This window comes from Aotus nancymaae, unplaced genomic scaffold (genome assembly GCF_030222135.1).
Source record: "Aotus nancymaae isolate 86718 unplaced genomic scaffold, 86718_ANA_hifiasm-v0.15.2.pri h1tg000173l, whole genome shotgun sequence".
Taxonomy (NCBI): Eukaryota; Metazoa; Chordata; class Mammalia; order Primates; family Aotidae; genus Aotus; species Aotus nancymaae.
This window is the reverse complement of record NW_026988588.1, coordinates 156,484-175,125: the sequence shown is the minus strand read 5'-3', so window position 1 is coordinate 175,125 and position 18,642 is coordinate 156,484. Positions and strand designations below refer to the sequence as shown.

Sequence of the window (18,642 nt, the reverse complement as noted above, 5' to 3'; positions counted from 1 at the left end):
GGCTGAGGTGGGTGGATCGCCAAGACCAGCCTGGGCAACATGGAGAAACACCAACTCTACAAAAAAACAAAATACCAAAATTAGCCAGGCATGGTGGAATACACTTGTAGTCCCAGCTACTCAAGAGGCTGAACTGGGAGGATTGCTTGAGCACCCAGGAGGTTGAGGCTGTAGTAAGCCAAGATTGTGCCACTGCACTCCAGTCTGGGTAATAGAGCGAGACCCTATCTCCCTGCAAAAAAACCACCCCAAATATCCCTCCAGTAGATTAATACATGTTTAACATTGTGGTATAGCCGCACAATGAAATACTACTCAGCAATGAAAACGAACTACCAATATATGTAGCACATGAATCACAAAACATGCTGACCAAGAAAAGCTAATCATGGAAAATAATGTTTCCATTCTTATAAAATTCTAAAACAGGCAAAGCTAATCACAGTGACCATAGGCAAAGCAATGATGGAAGGCAGCTGAAGGGAGTATAAAGGAGTACAAACAACTTTCTGGGTGATAAAATCTTCCTATAATCTTGATTGAGATGGTGGTTACACAGGGCATTAATTTACAGAGGAAGGAAATGTCTTCCTCAAGAAAATGTAGCCAGTTAATAAAACCGGACTAATAGCTCTGCAATTAAGGATTTCAAGGTTTTGTTAGAATGACTGGCTAGCTGCAGAAGAAAAGCCTACATTCACCTAGCACTCAACAAACATCATTGAAGACTGCTGAGTGAATGTCACATGCCAGTCACTAGTTTTAGGTGTTTGGGATATCCCATACCCAAAAGAGATCCTTACTCCATATAAAGAGGTTGTAGGAGAGGAGGGCAGACAAATAAGGGTATGCTAATAAAAATTAAAGTAGATGGAATGCTGTAAGGGGCCCTAAAATATCTCCCAAAAGACTTTTTGATTTTCAAGTTTAAACCCTAAAGAAGAAGGCAGACTATGGAGTGAAACAAAAGATAGTAAGGTAAAGTAGATCCTTATCTACCATATAAAAAGAGAACTACAGATGGGTTGCAGACCTATCTGCAAATGATAAAACTATAAAATTAAAAGAAAATGTAGGGAATATTCTGTGGCCTTCTTAAGGAGAAGGACTTCTTAAATAAAATTTCAAAAGCATAAAACAGCTGAAGAAATTGAATATGATCATTTCAAAATTTAAAATTTCTGTTCAATAAATGAAACTATGGAAAAAGTTAAACAGATGACAGAATGAGAAAAGAGGTTACAAAGCATAAAAGAATTGATGTTTGGAATAACCAGAGCACCTGTAAATCAACGGAAAAAAATAATATCCCGGTGGAAAATGGGCAGAGAATAACGAGGACTCACAGAAAAGGAAGCCAAAAACCTTATAAGAAAACCAAGAGCTGCCTAAACTCATTGGCAGATACAGAAATGCAAGTTCAAACATCTATCTGAGTGACAAAATGTGGGCAACTGAATAGCATCATGCAAACACAGATACGCAGGAAAATAAAACCCCTTATGCACAGTACCACCCAGCATGAAGACAGAGGCACCCCTTCTTGAGAGCTCAGTCAGATTAGGCACCTACGTGCACACCCTGATCAAGGAGGAATTCTGTTTGATAGACCAAAAAATTCTTTGTCATGTCATCTGTGGTATGGAAAAGATGGGCAATGCACAGTAATTTATGGTGGAAGGAAACTGAAGACATCCTGAGTGTCCATGGTAAGGAAATAATTCAAAACATGGGGAAAAGTTATAATACCGAGATATGGAACACGATGAAAAACCTGAAAACATCCAAGTTATCCTAGACCATAACACTGGCAGCATTATGGTCAGAAGGCAGGCAACATTACAAGGCTGCAGTAGGAGCTAAATGATACCACGGATGCAAAATGTAGTCCAGTGCCTCACACTTGATATTTAAATAAGTAGTTTCTGCTACTTAGCACGATTTACGTCCTCTAAGCTCTCGCCTTGTTATTTGTATAATTGGAATATGTAGTGTTGTTATAAGAATTTAACAGATGACACATGGAGGCACCATGAAAGCAGAGTGGAAAAGCATGGCCTGCAAAGTCACACAGATTTGCACACGGACACCAGTTTTCCAAGTGACTAGCTGTTTAACTCTGGACAAGTCAGTTAACCTCACTGTATCTCAATTTGCCTGTCTACAAAGTAAAATTAGTAAAGTTAACTACATGCTGTTTTTTTGAGGGTAAGATAAGTCATATAACAAATGTTCATTCATCTTGTTTCTCTTCCTTTGCAGATCATGTTACAGCACAGTCTCGCCAGATGCAACTGTGCACTGTGCAACCACTACGAATAATAACTTATGGTGGCCAAGAAATGACATAAAAAAAGGCTGAATGATGCTGAGACAACAACCACATATAGGAAAATGAATGGGGAAAAAAGATCAAAATGAGTATCTGATTTTAATTCAGATAGACAAATTATAGAGGGTTATTTTTCTGTTTTCTATTTTCCAAGTTATAATATGTTTATGTTACTTTTAGAAATAAAAATATTTCATGGCAAACAAATATTTCAAAATGCATGGAACAAAGAGTAATAAACTTCAAAACCTAAAATAGCATTTTTATGGATCCTTCATCAATGGAATTATTTTAATATTTCAGAATACATTCTGAAGCATTAGGTTCTTCCTAATTCTAACACGTAGCCTGGGATAAATAATTTACCCTGATAGCCTCACATTCCCTACCTATAAAGTGGGCCTCACTTAAACCTCACAGTTGTTGTGAGGATGACATGAGATAATGTGTTAGTTCCATGCAGATGATGTTTTGAAAACTTCAAAGTTTGCAAAGATAAAAACATAAATCCATTAAAATACCAGAAGGAAACATTTAATGGTTAAGAGCTTGGACTTCAATATCAGATAGACCTATATTAAAATTTTAGTTCTGCCACTGACTCTGAGGAATCCATTTCACCTACCTAAGGTTTATCTTTGCAGCAATATGAGTCATGCCAACATACCTCACAGAGTCGTGAAAATTAAATAATTATATAAATACAGTGCTTTCCACAAAATAATGGCTCATTTAATGTTATCAATTATTATAATCCTCCTTCAAACCACTTCTACAGTTTACACAGCTGAATATTTATTATTATTAATGTCCCAATTACTATGCCTCACACTAAGATACAAAGATAGAAAAGATACACACCCTACCCTTAAGGTGCTCACCATTGAAAGGAAGCAGAATGTTCTTCAAAGATCCTAAGAGACTAATAAATAACAAAATCAAATTATATATATATATATATATATTTTTTTTTTAAAGAAAGAAAAAAAAAAGAATGAAGAAGAGGAAGAAAAAGGAAGAGAAAGAGAGAGAGAGAGAATGGGAGTATTGCTTTCTTGCCCAGGCTAGAATGCAATTTAGTAATGGGTATTGAAAACCACATTTATACCAATAATTATACTTAATGATGTAGACAGGAAGGAATAAGGGAAGAAAATAACGAACAAGAAGCTAACCAATATTTCATTTAAACCTATGCAATGCTATGCGATTACTGAGGAGTGATTTACTTCCAATTATGTAGTCGCTTTTGGAATAGGTGTGAGATGGTAATGTATGTTTTGTGTATTTGAAGTGGAGAGTTCTATAAATGTTTATTAAGTTTACTTGTTCTGGGTCCGAGTTCAAGTCCTGGATGTACTTGTTAATTTTCTGTCTGGTTGATCTATAAAATCGTTAGCTCTTCTTGTTACATTGATCCTTTTGCCATTATGTAATGTCCTTCTTTGCGTCTTTTGATCTTTGTTGCTTTAAAGTCTACTTTATTAGAGGCGAGAATTGCATCTCCTGCTTTTTGTTTATTTGTTTATTTTTACTCTCTGTTTGGATGGTAAATCTTCCTCCTTCTCTTAATGTTTTGAGTCTTTGTGTATTGTTGCACGTGAGATGGGTCTGGATGCAGCATACCGATGGGTTTTGGCTTTTTATCCAATTAGACTATATATAAGTTTAATACTGGCATTTGATGCTAGCTGTCTGTTTTGCCCATTAGTTGGTGTACATTTTTCATTGTGTTAATGCTCTTTGCTTTTTGATATATTTTTGGAAAGGCTGATATTGGTTGTTCCTTTATATGTATAGTGCTTCTTTCAGAAGCTCTTGTAAAGCAGGCCTGGTGGTGGTGAAGTCTCTAAGTACTTGTTTGTTTGCAAAAGATTTAATTTTTCCTTCGCTCATAAAGCTTAGTTTGGCTGGATAGGAAATTCTGGGTTGAAAGTTCTTTTCTTTAAGGATATTAAATATTGGTCCCCACTCTTTTCTGGCTTGCAGGGTTTCTGCTGAGAGATCTGCTGTAAGTCTGATAGGTTTCCCTCTATGGGTAACCTGACCTTTCTCTCTGGCTGCCCTTAGTATTTTCTCCTTCGTTTCAACCCTAATAAATCTGGCAATTATGTGTCTTGGGGTTGGTCTTCTTGAAGAATATCTTTGTGATGTTCTCTGTATTACCTGGAATTGAATATTACCCTACCTTGCTAGGTTGGGAAAGTTTTCCTGAATGATATCCTGAAGATTATTTTCCAACTTGGATTCATTCTCTTCATCACATTCAGGTACACCTATTAAACGTAAATTAGCTCTTTTCACATAGTCCCATATTTCCTGGAGACTTTGCTCATTCCTTTTTATCCTTTTTTCTCCAATCTTGTCTTCTTGTTTCATTTCACTGAGCTGGTCCTCGACTTCTGATATCCTTTCTTCTGCTTGATCAATTTGACTGTTTAAACTTCTGCATACTTAGCAAACTTCTCGTGTTGTGTTTTTCAGCTCCATCAATTCACTTATATTCCTCTCTAAATTGTCCATTCTCGTTAGCATTTCGTCAAACCTTTTTTCAAGGTTCTTAGTTTCCTTGCATTGGGTTAGAACAAGTTCTTTTAATTCACGGAAGTTTCTTATCACCCACATTTTGAAGCCTGCTTCTATTATTGGAACACACTCATCCTCCATTAAGCCTTGTTCCATTACTGATGAGGAATTGCGATCCCCTGTAGAGGGAGAGGCATTCTGATTTTGAGTATTCTCTGCCTTTTTAGCCTGGTTTCTTCTCTTCATTATATATTTATCCCTCTGTCGTCTTTGTAATTACCGACTTTCTAACTAGGTCTCTGAGCGGATGTCCAACTTTTGATTCCCAGCGCCGAAATCTGAGCAATCCACTGCGCCGGCCAAAACAGCGGTGTTAAGATTGATGGTGCTTTTCTGCCCGGGAATCTCCGGACTCTGCACCTAGAACTGCTGCACTAAGGCGCCAGCAAAACCGCCGCGCCGGCCACAAGAGTCGCTCTGGCGACCCGTGGGGCTCCTCCACTGGGAATCTCCTGGTCCGTGAACAACAAATATTCGTCTGAAAGTGTGGCATCCTCTCGTTCTCTGTGCTTTCACTGGGAGCTACATGCCCGAGCTGCTAGTGATCAGCCATTTTGGATCTCTCTCCCAATCAAATTGTATATATATTATTAAGAGAACAAAGAGAAAGGAAAATGGGCTTGAATATAATGAGGAATGTCTCAAAATCTCAAAGGAGATTTGAGTTGGATCCTAAAAGAATGGGTATGATTTTGTCCACTGATGAAGGAAAAATACAAAATGAAGAATCCATAAAGTGCTCAGGCAATTGAGAAGAGTCTCATCAGATGAAACAATGAGTAGGGAGATGCTGGATATGAACAGAAGAAAGAATCAGTGTGCAGAAATCACAAGTATTCCTATACACCAGTAACAGACTTAAAGAGAGCCAAATCAAGAACGAACTGCCATTCACAACTGCTACAAAGAGAATAAAATACCTAGGAATACAACTAACAAAGGATGTAAAGGACCTCTTCAAGGAGAACTACAAACCACTGCTTAAGGAAATAAGAGAGGACACAAACAGATGGAAAAACATTCCACGCTCCTGGTTATGAAGAATCAATATTGTGAAAATGGCCATACTGCCCAAAGTAATTTATAGATTCAACACTATCCCCATCAAGCTACCTATGACCTTCTTCACAGAACTGGAAAACAATCACATTAAACTTCATTTGGAACCAAAAGAGAGCCCGCATAATCAAGTCAATTCTAATCAAAAAGAACAAAGCTGGAGGCATTACGCTACGTGACTTCAAACTATACTACAAGGCTACAGTAATCAAAACAGCATAGTACTGGTAATAAAACAGAGATATAGACCAATGGCACAGAACAGAGGCCTTGGAGACAACACCACACATCTACAACCATCTGATCTTTGACAAACCTGACAAAAGCAATGGGGAAAGGATTCCCTGTTTAATAAATGGTGCTGGGAAAACTGGCTAGCCATGTGCAGAAAGCAGAAACTGGACCCCTTCCTCACACCTTACACGAAAATTAACTCCAATGAATTAAAGATGTAAACACAAGACCTAACACCATAAAAACCCTAGAAGAAAATCTAGGCAAAACCATTCAGGACAAAGGCACAGGCAAGGACTTAATGACTAAAACGCCAAAAGCATTGGCAACAAAAACCAAAATAGACAAATGGGATCTAATTAAACTCCAGAGCTTCTGCAGCAAAAGAAACAATCATTAGAGTGAACCAGCAACCAACAGAATCGGAAAAAAATTTTGCAATCTACCCATCTGACAAAGGGCTAATATCCAGAATCTACAAATAAGTAAAACAAATTTACAACAAAAAAACCCATTCAAAAGTGGGCAAAGGATATGAACGGATACTTTACAAAAGAAGACATAGATGAGGCCAACAAACATATGAAAAAATGCTCATCATCACTGGTCATTAGAGAAATGCAAATCAAAACCACATTGAGATACCATCTCACACCAGTTAGAATGGCGATCATTACAAAATCTGGAGACAACAGATGCTGGAGAGGATGTGGAGAAATAGAAACACTTTTCCACTGTTGGTGGGAGTGTACATTAGTTCAAACATTGTGGAAGACAGTGTGGTGATTCCTCAAGGACCTAGAAATAGAAATTTCATTTGACCCAGCAATCGCATTACTGGGTATATATCCAAAGGATTATAAATCATTCTATTATAAAGACACATGCACACGTATGTTCATTGCGGAACTGATTACAATAGCAAAGACCTGGAACCAACCCAAATGCCCATCGATGATAGACTGGACAGGGAAAATGTGGCACATATACACCATGGAATACTATGCAGCCATAAAAAATGATGAGTTAGTGTCCTTTGTAGGGACATGGATGAATCTGGAAACCATCATTCTCAGCAAACTGACACAAGAACAGAAAATCAAACACCACTTGTTCTCACTCATAGGCGGGTGTTGAACAATGAGAACACATGGACACAGGGAGGTGAGCATCACACACCAGGGTCTGTTGTGGGGGACTACAGGAAGGATAGCAGTGGGTAGGGAGTTGGGGAGGGATAACATGGGGAGAAATGCCAGATACAGGTGACGGGGATGGAGGCAGCAAACTTCATTGCCATGTATGTACCTATGCAACAATCCTGCATGTTCTGCACATTTACCCCAGAACCTAAAGTATAATAAAATATATTAAAACAAAAAAAAAGAAGAAGAAAGAAATGTCAGGGTCTCATTGTAAAGAGCTTTGTACAAATGCCTTGCTCAGGTATTTGGACTTTATCAATAATCAGGAAATCCAAAGAGAATTGTTATCGATAATGAGGAAATCAAAAGAATTTTAAGAGCATAACAATGCCTAAAATTTAGAAAAGTAACTGACAGAATTAGGTTTACTTAAAGGTGTCAAGAGATAACACCTGAAAGAGGAGTCTGGGAAGGGCATCCCAGGTAGAGCATGGGAATCGCAGATCTGAGAGCCGGCGAGAGCCCAACCAGAGCATAAGGACAGTGGGGAGCTGCAGGAGGGTGTGCAGAAGAGGTAGGCTGAGACAGCAACACCTTTGCCTGGAAATGTGGACTTCATGGGCAGCAGAAAAAGGTTTGCAACAGTGGACCAATCTGATAATGTTTTTGAGAAACATCTCTAACACCAATGATGGGAACAAACAGAGTAGCAAAGCTGGGGGCTCACAAAACAGGCAAGGAAGTCATAAGAATGAAAACCCAGGCCAGAACAGAGAAGAACAGACAGACTCAAGTCAATCCAGCTGTAGTGAAAAAAAATGACTGTGTTTTACTTTTATCATTTCTACATTCAAAAAATTTTGCTATTCCCCTCTCACTACAGGATAAAACTTCCAATGCTACCATTAACGACAATGCTAGTCTAACTCGTTCTGCCTTTTTATCCACTTTCCCTTAAGCCTTACAGTCCCACTGCTTGATCCAGACAGTCTAGGTTTTGACTCGCCTCTCTGCCTTGTCGAATCCCATCCAACTACCAAGGCATGACTATGTCTGTACCCTTCACAAGGCATCTGAAACATTCTCACAGTGACTGTCCCCTCAAATAAGGCCTACAGTGTGGTAAACTGATAGTCTCCAATCTGCAGTACTGACCCTCTCCTATTATTTGCTACTACTGGTTTATTCTTTTACGTGCCTTGTATGTTTCCTTCACAGAACTGCAAGGAAATGTGAAATACACAAAAATAGCTAGACAACAACCCAAGGCAAGGTAAATGTCGTAAGAATTTGGCATGCTGGAAGAATCTCACTGCAGACTATACTTATTCAGAATCAGTTACTCTTCTGTAAGGCCATTACTGTTTAAAATAAAATAAAATAAAATAGCAGTATACCTGCCAATCTGCTTTCATGGTAAGATATGTAAGAAATACTAAATCAATATCGATGCAAATGAGAATACAATAAGCAATTCTGTGGAGAATTCTTGGGATTACACAAACAGTATAGTATAAATCAGTTGTTTTTTTTAAATGAACTTATTTCCTTCTTAGAACTTAAGCAATGGCCACTCTCTTCCTCTCCAATAATTCCACTGAAGGAACAGAAACTGACAATGAGACATAGCAAAATTTAACTTACATAAATAAACAGTTCCTGGAAAGTGAGTTTCAAAAAGTTAAAGAATTAATGTGTACCTAGTTGCAACTTCAAATGCATCCTACACAGAAAGAAGACTTACAGTTTGGGTTTATGTATATCTGAAGCGACAGGAAGAACTCCAGGAGAACTCAGAAATTTCAATGCCAAACATGTCACAAGAGGTCAGAGGTCACATTTTCTAACTGGGGTTTGACCCTAAAGTAAGCAATACATGTAATTAATTGATGCCCTAATCTGAAACATTCACTTGAATGGGACTAGTCTACCAATCGAATGTTCGTTTAATCATACTATTCACAGTGTGATCACCTCTAGAAACACAAAGTTAAAGTTGCCCAAGACAGGAAGGAAACATATAGGTCAACTACTTCAACTGCTTTTTCTAGTAGTCAATAATAAACAAGCTAACCTCCCCCAATCACACAGTCTAGCCAACAATGCCAGTAGAGACTAGTATAAAATCTGTACTTATTTCAAAAGCATGTCTTTAAACTATCTTATAAGCATTACTTAAAATAATTTTAAAACTCTAAAGCCAAGTGATAATAGTAGATGTGAATAATTTGTTTGGATTAAAGAAGAAAAGAAAGTGATATATGTAACTTGTTTTTATTGGATATTAAAATAGACATAGCATCTAGAGAAATAACATGACAATGAGTTATGAATCATACTGGGAAAGTTTTTTTCTTTTTTTTTGAGACAGGGTCTCACTCTGTTGCCCAGGCTGGAGTACAGCAGCACAATCATGGCTCACTGTAGTTGCAAACTTCTATGCTGAAGCAATCCTTCCTCCTCAGCCTCCCAAGTAGCTAGGACTACAGGCGTATGCCACTGCACCCAGCTAATTTGGTATTTTTTGTAGAGATGGGATCTTACTATATTGCCCAGGCTGGTCTTGAAGTTCCTGAGCTCAAGCGATCCACCCACTTCAGACTCCCAAAGTGCCAGGATTACAGGTGTGAACCACAGCGCATGGCCTCATGTTGGGAAAGTTAGTGATTAAAGGTTTAAATTTCACTTCTTTTACTGATTTTGTTGTTCTATGATTCTTTATCCTTTATTTCTTGATTTATAATCTATAAAATGAGGGCTAGCTTCTTTGGCATAATATTACTGTTAAATAAGTTTCAAAAATGTAATATGATGATATCTATTCAAACTATACAAAACTGATTAGTTCATATGTGCTAGCTATAATTTAGCATTTACAGACATTTCAACTGAAAAGAGAAGCTACTATTCCCTGTGTTTATCTTCACACATAACCCTGAACTGACTACTGCTTTTTCTTCTTTATAAAATGACTCATTTGTTTCCATTTTATAATAATTAAACATCACAAAACATCCTTCCATTTCTAAAAATGTAAAATGTTTTGCTGACAGGCCAAAATTTATTTGTGCTTGTTTAGCTAAATGAGGTAACAAACAAACAAGCAGCCAACCAATATTTCATTTAAACCTATGCAATGCTATGCGATTACTGAGGAGTGATTTACTTCCAATTATGTAGTCGCTTTTGGAATAGGTGTGAGGTGGTAATGTATGTTTTGTGTATTTGAAGTGGAGAGTTCTATAAATGTTTATTAAGTTTACTTGTTCTGGGTCTGAGTTCAAGTCCTAGATGTCCTTGTTAATTTTCTGTCTCGTTGATCTATAAAATCGTTAGCTCTTCTTGTTACATTGATCCTTTTGCCATTATGTAATGTCCTTCTTTGCCTCTTTTGATCTTTGTTGCTTTAAAGTCTACTTTATCAGAGGCAAGAATTGCATCTCCTGCTTTTTGTTTATTTGTTTATTTTTACTCTCTGTTTGGATGGTAAATCTTCCTCCTTTTCTTTGTTTTGAGTCTTTGTGTATCGTTGCATGTGAGATGGGTCTGGATGCAGCATACCGATGGGTTTTGGCTTTTTATCCAATTAGAATATATATAAGTTTAATACTGGCATTTGATGCTAACTGACTGTTTTGCACATTAGTTAGTGTAAAATTTTCATTGTGTGAAAATTTTTACACATTAGTTAGTGTAAAATTTTCAATGCTCTTTGCTTTTTGATATATTTTTGGAAAGGCTGATATTGGTTGTTCCTTTATATGTATAGTGCTTCTTTCAGAAGCTCTTGTAAAGCAGGCCTGGTGGTGGTGAAGATGGGTGGTGAATATTATCATTAAATCAAGTTTATAAATATAAGCCTTAAATCAGAGGGACAGTTTAATCATTAATAAAAAATCAGACTTAACCATATATACATATTTTGATTTCAGACTGACCCTTTTAATAATTATATTTTCCATGCCAAAATGTTAGAGCTTGTAAGAAGTTTCTCTAGGGTATGTTTTTTAAATAGCCAAAATATTCAAAACATCTTAGCAGTGAATATCTAACTTACAGTACCTTCCCTACTACCTTCTTGGATTCAAGACTAGCAGTTTTGTTTTGTTTTTGTTTTTGTTTTTGCTTTGAGACAGGGTCTCACTCTGTCTTCAGGCTGGAGTGCAGTGGCACAATAACAGTTCCCTGCAGCCTCGATCTCTTGGGCTCAAGTGATCCTCCCTCAGCCTCTCAAGAAGCAGAGACTACAGGCATGCACCACCTTGCCTGGCTAATTTCTTAAACTTTTTGTAGAGATAGGGTCTCACTATGTTGCCAGGATGGTCTCAAATTCCTAGTCTCAAGTGATCCCCGAACCTCAGCCTCCCAAAGTGCTGGCATTTCAAGCATGAGTTACTGCACCTGGCAGACACTAGTAGTTTTTTACAAAGGAAAATTAAAAGAATATGGGGAAAAAAAGACTCGGAACTCTCTTGGGGAGAGATGGTGACAACTAACGGGTGACTATTGCTATGAACTACGAATATTAGATACCATCACAATTAGATGGAACAAACATTTAGAACAGATAAGTTCTCCCATTTTGTTACAGAGATAAGAAAATGATTAGTCTCTAAGAATTCAGTTAATTATGAGGATCTGAGACTTAAATCCTTCAAATGGCCACAAATTCTACTTATGTAATTTTTTTTTCTTTTGAGACAGAGTTTGCTCTGCTGCCCAGGCTGGAGTGCAGTGGTGCGATCTTAGCTCACCACAACCTCCGTCTCCCGGGTTCAAGCAATTCTCCTGCCTCAGCCTCCCGAGTAGCTGGAACTACAGATGCACGCCACCATACCCGGTTAATTTTTGTATTTTTAGTAGAGACAGGGTTTCACTATGTTGGCCAGGCTGGTCACAAACTTCTGACCTCGTGATCCGCCCACCTCGGCCTCCCACATTGCTGGGATTACAGGCGTGAGCCACCACGCCCGGCCGGAATGTCTTTTTAAAACCACAACCCAAGTCTTGCTATGCTAAGAATCCTGTGTTTGAAGATAATACTGCTATTTATTCTGATGTGTCCAGTATAGTACACAAACACGGAGAACGCTCCTTTGATTTGCCTCTGCCAGAGGGAATTTTTTATTGCTTTCGGCTCTGCTTTTGAACTTCAGAAAATATCCTGTCCCTTTAGCAACCATCTTTAAAAAAAAGAAAAAAATCACAAGATTGTCATGAGCTGAAATGATGATGACGGTAACATAGTTTTTAAATCTCCCCAAACCTACTAGACTGAGTTACTGGAAGAACAGCAAATAAAACAAAACGCCCTTGGACAACATACAAAGTACAACAAAATTAAGTCATGAGAAGTCCTATGCATCCCAATATTTGAGCAGGTGAGAACAAATCTGAAAGCTACAATCCCAATTGGTACTGATACCCTTATGGGAGAAAGAAAGGCACAATAGATACTAATGGAACAGAGGAGAGGAGGGTAAAGTGCCCAATAGAGCCTCACTGGAAAGCACAGTAGGCCCAGTTGATAACAGCATTGAAACTGGACAGGACTTTACACACTCCCATTTGCAGATGACTCATGGTAACTCATGAATTTGTGGTAAATTCTTAATGGGCCTACGAACACTCAAAATTAAGTAGTCACAGCTCCCTTCCAGGACAAAGGCCAGTATTACGGAGAAAGGCTATGAATAAAAGTAACAAATACTACTGCAGTCAGTTAAAAAGACCCTCAGTATAAGAAAAGTGATTCCACAAAAAAAACAGGGAAAAGAGGGAGAAAAATCTGGGAAATCTCAATAAAAAATAGGCTCTATTTTTAGCACTTTATAAAAATACCGTAAGAAGGAACTTTAGAGCCATAAATCTGGAAAGAGTATTCAGGAACCACCCTGCCGTGACACAACTTTAGGAAAACTGATTCCAATAGAGAGAATGGCCAACAGAGAGGACTATGGCACATGGAGCAGAATGACAATCTGACAGTTGGAAACATGGCAGAAAGATAAGCCTACGAAACAGAAGGAAACTAGAATCTACTGTCTCAAGACATGAGAAAAGACATGAATAAAATGATATGATAAAAAAGCTACAAATCAGAAGAAAAACTCAGAATTCTAAGTTAAACATTTGAAGTAAATAGAAAAAAAATCACTTCAGAAGTGAAGACAAAAATGAATATACACCAGATAATGTTACATAAAAAGAGGTTGCAAAGAATATTAAAAAACAAAAATAAAGACGAAAAGAATTAAACAGAAAAGTACAAATATAGAAGACAGGAAAAGAAGATTCAGCATACTAAGAGAGGCCCCAAACTAAATAAGGTTGTGTATAGAAAACAAAATAACATAATCATTAATTATACATGGTACATATATGTAAGATTTTCATATTCTAATAGCTGTGTATTTAATGTTGCATAAAATAACTAATTACCTGAAATTCTAAAATTTTATCACAGATGATGTCTTTGAGAACCATGATTCTCACCATGTCAGAAAGTAGATAAAGATTTTAGATAGAAGAGTTAAGTAAATAAAATCCAGTAGCCACAAAGTTCAGTGAAAAATATCAGCATGAACTCATGAGGTGTTTTTAATCTTTTAAAAGTATGTTTCATTTCATAACACTGTCCAAAGGCCTAGAAAGACAGACCCACCCACTAGCAACATTGAGTAGCCAGGAAGTGCTCTTAAAATACAATTTAAAACTAAAAGAAACCAGAGCACCTGGGAGAAATCAATGGTTCCAGGTCTGGGGCAGGATATGTACAAGAGGATCTCAAAACATCTTGTTCTATAACAAAGCACAAAGAAGTCCAAGAGCCTAGGGGCTCCAACTAGTCAAAGACAGCATCAATAAGGTGTTTGTCAAAATGGACTGAAATACACAAAATGTAATTAAATGCATGAATTCCAACGGACAATTTGTTTTTAAATCTAATTGGTACCATTAAAGGATGCTATTTTAAAAACTGGTAAATAAAGAGAATGAATTTTCCCATATGAACATTTTTCCCTTATGAACCATTCCACAGGGTAAACAAACAGCAGATGATGGGAAGGTTTGTCCTTATAGGAGTAGTCCAAGTAAAAAAGGAAAGACAAATTAGATGATTACCATTCTGCAGTCCTTAATGAGTTACTGGATCTAGCATCAATTGCTATGTACATCACAAAATGAGAAACGACTGACATCACGTGTCTCCGGATAGAACACACCACTCCCATGGAATAGTCTTGCCCCCACTCCCAACCCTCCAGATGCAGCTATCAATCTCCATGAAATAAAAAGGGCTGAGCAACAGGTTAAACTAGACTACAGGGATGCAACTGGCAAAAGCCAGACTGGAAAACCACAACAAATGACTGGGGTTCTTCGATCAATTCCAAAACAAAACAACAACAAAAAAGTAGAAAAACCTATAGATTAAAAGAACAAAAGCAAGCAGAACTAAACAATTATACAGAAGTAAACTAACGTGTTTAGGATGTACCAGGCTAAGAGCCAGTCACTCCAAAGCCCACAACTTTTAATGTTTCCCAAAAACTGTGTAGCTTTTTGTATAATGGTGTCACTCACCAGTCTAAATAAGAACTGAAACTTAATGACTAATATGCATTCTTGACAGTAACTCTACTACAGCCTTCAGTACCTTAAGGTATTTGTAAAGTTTAAAAGAGATCTTTATGTTCAGACTTGACTAAACAGAACAACTGGACTTCAAATGAATCTAAGGCTTGAAAAGTATTTACCTAACAAGAGTATAGGATAGGAATATTAGGCTTTAGAGCAAAAAAATCTGACTTCCTGTCATAGTCCAAAGCTACTTCCTAACTTACCTTAGGCAAGTTTAACAAGCAAGGAAATTAATATTAGACAAGCAGCAAAGGCACTGGCTGGGTTAGGCAATTTTCTAGATAGTTCTTTCTTGGAACTGTCTAGCAGGGAAATAATGACAAATGTGATTAATGTTATGAAAGTACAGGATGCTCTGATGTGAGCCACATAATAAAAATAAACATGGCATACCTCTCAGATGAGATGAGGCAGAGGAAACACTGGGACCCATTCTTAAACACTTAACCTCTGATTCTTTCTTTTTTCTTTCTTTCTTTTTCATCTTTAGATGAGACTAATAAAACCAAGACTATTTGGTAGGTAAATAAATTTATTCATATTTAATTTTAAAACTATGGACCTTACAATATGAAGAAAAATAAGGCTTGGCATCAATTAAGGCTACTCTGATGAAGAAAGGAGAGAAAGAATGCTTATCAATAATACATAATGCAAAGTGAGATGTATGCAATCCTGTTAATCTCCATGTCTTTTACTACAGTTTAATGTGTACACATGTACGCACACAGGTGTTATAATAATCCAACAAATATCTGCCACCCATTACTGGGGGAGTTAATTCTCTTACTCCCAGATTAGAAGGTGGCCACAAATGGCTGGGTGCGGTGGCTCACACTTGTAACCCCAGCACTTTGGGAGGCTGAGGCAGGTGGATCACGAGGTCAGGAGTTCAAGACCAGCCTGGCCAAGATGGTGAAACTCCGTCTCTAATAAAAATACAAAAATTAGCTGGGTGTAGGGGCAGGTGCCTGTAATCCCAGTTACTCAAGAGGCTGAGACAGAGAAATGCTTGAACCCAGAAGGTGGAGGTTGCAGTGAGCTGAGACCGCGCCACCACACTCCAGCATGGACAACAGAGCAAGACTCCGTCTCGAAAAAAAAAAAGTCCCTAAAGCTTCTAGACAAAGATGCTACAGATGAAAAAAGGTTGTCTGAAAAACTGAAATAGTTGACATGTTTACATGATTTTTATTTAAAAAGCTGAATCCAAAGAAAAGCATTTTATGTAAACATTCTTCTCTAAGCAATTTCTATATACATAAAGTATGTTTTTTCTAAAATCTCAACCATAAGAAAATACTGCTTTGTACTTTGAGTTTTTTTTAATGTTTCACATTAACATCATTTACATTTAGTTATCATACCTCAAATTATGTGCTTTATTTAAAAACATAATAATTAAAATAAGGTACTATTTATTTTATTCTCATTGTTCACATAGTATTATGTTTTTTTCCTTCTACTATCTCACAGGAGCAAGGAGCTGTACATAGTCAGCTTTAAAATAACTCCAAGGGTGAGTACAGAGTTGGAGCTGCATATACCTTACCCCTTCTCTAGCTCCTTTTTCCTTCTCTCTTAAGTAGTCTCTGGGTTTCTTTGTTCTTTTATTTTGTTTTGAGATGGGGGTCTCACTGTCACCCAGGTTGGAGTGCAGTGGCCTGACCTCAGCTTACTGCAACCTCTGCCTCCCAGGCTCAAGCAATTCTCCCACCTCAGCCTCCTGAGTGGCTGGGACCACAGGTGCGCACCACCACACTGGGCTTTTGTATTTTTAGCAGAGATGGGGTTTAGCCATGTTGGCCAGGCTGGTCTCAAACTCCTGAGCTCAGGCGATCCACCTGCCTTGGCCTGCTAAAGTGCTGGGATGACAGGCGTGAGCCACCACGTCCCGCATTAAGCAGCCTTTGTAATCTTCCTCACCGGCATACAGGGAAAGGAGAAAAATATATGGAACTCAATTTTGTTACTTATTAGTAAAGCCTCCAAAAATAGCATTTATTTAAGTGAGTTTTGTAAATTACTCGTTCTCCATTTTTACATATAGCATCTAAAGAATGTGGAGAGAGGTAAGTATAAATTTTCTCTGAATTATTTTTAAAATTTCAAACACTTAAAAATGATAAATTTAGCTTTATTTCTTTAAAAATACCCAGAGAAACAAAACAAAACCAAGTTCCTAATTGAAGATTCCCTTATAATTAGTATACAACATGTAAATAGAAGATTCATAAAGTACTTTGATTTTTTTATTTGGTATCCTGAATCTGTCTACCTGTATAAAGAGCTTGAGAAACTGAGGGGTGGGGGTGGAGAATTTTCTTCTTTAAAACTGAATGTTTATTTAACATAATTTCTAAAATATAGAATGAAATTGTTAAAAATTCTGTTAGTGGGCTATAAACTAGTAAGATGTTACTATACATACCATGCCTATCCTATATTAAAATTATTAACCACAATAGACTGCTTTTAAATAGCTTCACTACATAAAAGCAAGTGATCCACTAAAGTTGTTTTTAATAAAAGAATCTCCAGCCAGGTGCGGTGGTTCACACCTGTAAACCCAGCACTTTGGGAGGCTAAGGCAGGCGAATCACAAGGTCAGGAGTTCGAGACCAGCCTGGTCAACATAGTGAAATCCCATCTCTACTAAAAGTACAAAAACTAGTTGGGTATAGTGGTGAGTGGCTGTAACCCCAACTACCTGGGAGACTGAGGCAGGAGAATCTCTTGAACTTGGGAAGCAGAGGTTGCAGTGAGCCGAGATCGTGCCACTGCACTCCAGCCAAAAAAGAAATTAAAAAAAAAGAAAAAAGAATCTCCAAGAGTTAAAAATTTTGATAACTAAAAAACTATTATAAATAGTACATAGTGATATTTTATTTATCTAATTTTTCTATAAAACTTCTAAACACAAGTTGCTTATGTTTCCGTGTTTGTTTTTCTAACAAATACTCCAGCAAAGCAAACAGTGTCTTCAGTTCTTTGTAATATATGTTGATTAGCCTAATAGATAACATTTTTTTGACCTTTCACCCCAAAACCTTCTACGAAATTTTACAGAGGTTTTTTGTTTAAATTTACTTACTTTGTAATACGGTCAATGTTGGCAATTTGCTTCTGGTTCCGTATAATCTCAATGGCTGCCCAAAGATGCTGGATAGCTTTTGTGTCCGCCTGTCGTCTTTTTGTTAAACGTGCCATGACCTGTTTACTTCTTTAGCTGCAGTAATAAGCAAAAACATAAGGGAAAAAACAGATTACAAAATAAGTAACATTATCAGCATCTCTCAACTACTGATCGTACAAATGTAGTATGTAGTACTGCCCACATTCTATTTTTTTCTACCATCCACATCACCAGTTACTTCATATGAGGTATCATTCATTTCAGTACATCATGAAGAATGACATTCTAAAAACCAAAAAGTTAAAAAGGTTCTCCCAAGAAGGACAAGTGGTCACTTCATACCAATATACTTTTTAAAAATATATTTATTTTAAAGCACAGAAATACTGCAAGATAAAACTTCACTTGTTGACATTACATTGTTTGTAATTTGATCAATACAAAATGGAATTTAAATGTTCTAATTGTTTAATACTTTGGTTTATTATACTCTGGCTTAAAAATCA

General features: G+C 37.2%; 1 protein-coding gene across 18 annotated transcripts in view; it reads right to left on the bottom strand.

Annotated features, from left to right (window-relative positions):
• ZMYND11 (zinc finger MYND-type containing 11) overlaps nucleotides 1–18,642 on the bottom strand; it is a 122,663-nt gene that overhangs the window by 60,598 nt on the left and 43,423 nt on the right. For 12 of the 18 annotated variants that reach the window (XM_021670712.2, XM_012466952.2, XM_064371788.1 and 9 more), the window contains exon 2: nucleotides 18,095–18,229. Coding sequence is in view for 14 of the 18 variants with exons in the window: in XM_012466952.2 (XP_012322375.1) it covers nucleotides 18,095–18,210 (116 nt within the window). In the remaining 4 variants the exon portion in view is untranslated. Of the gene's footprint in view, nucleotides 1–9,100; nucleotides 9,217–18,094; nucleotides 18,232–18,642 lie in introns of those variants that run through there. The other 6 variants (XM_064371786.1, XM_064371789.1, XM_064371791.1 and 3 more) reach the window with 3 other exon arrangements.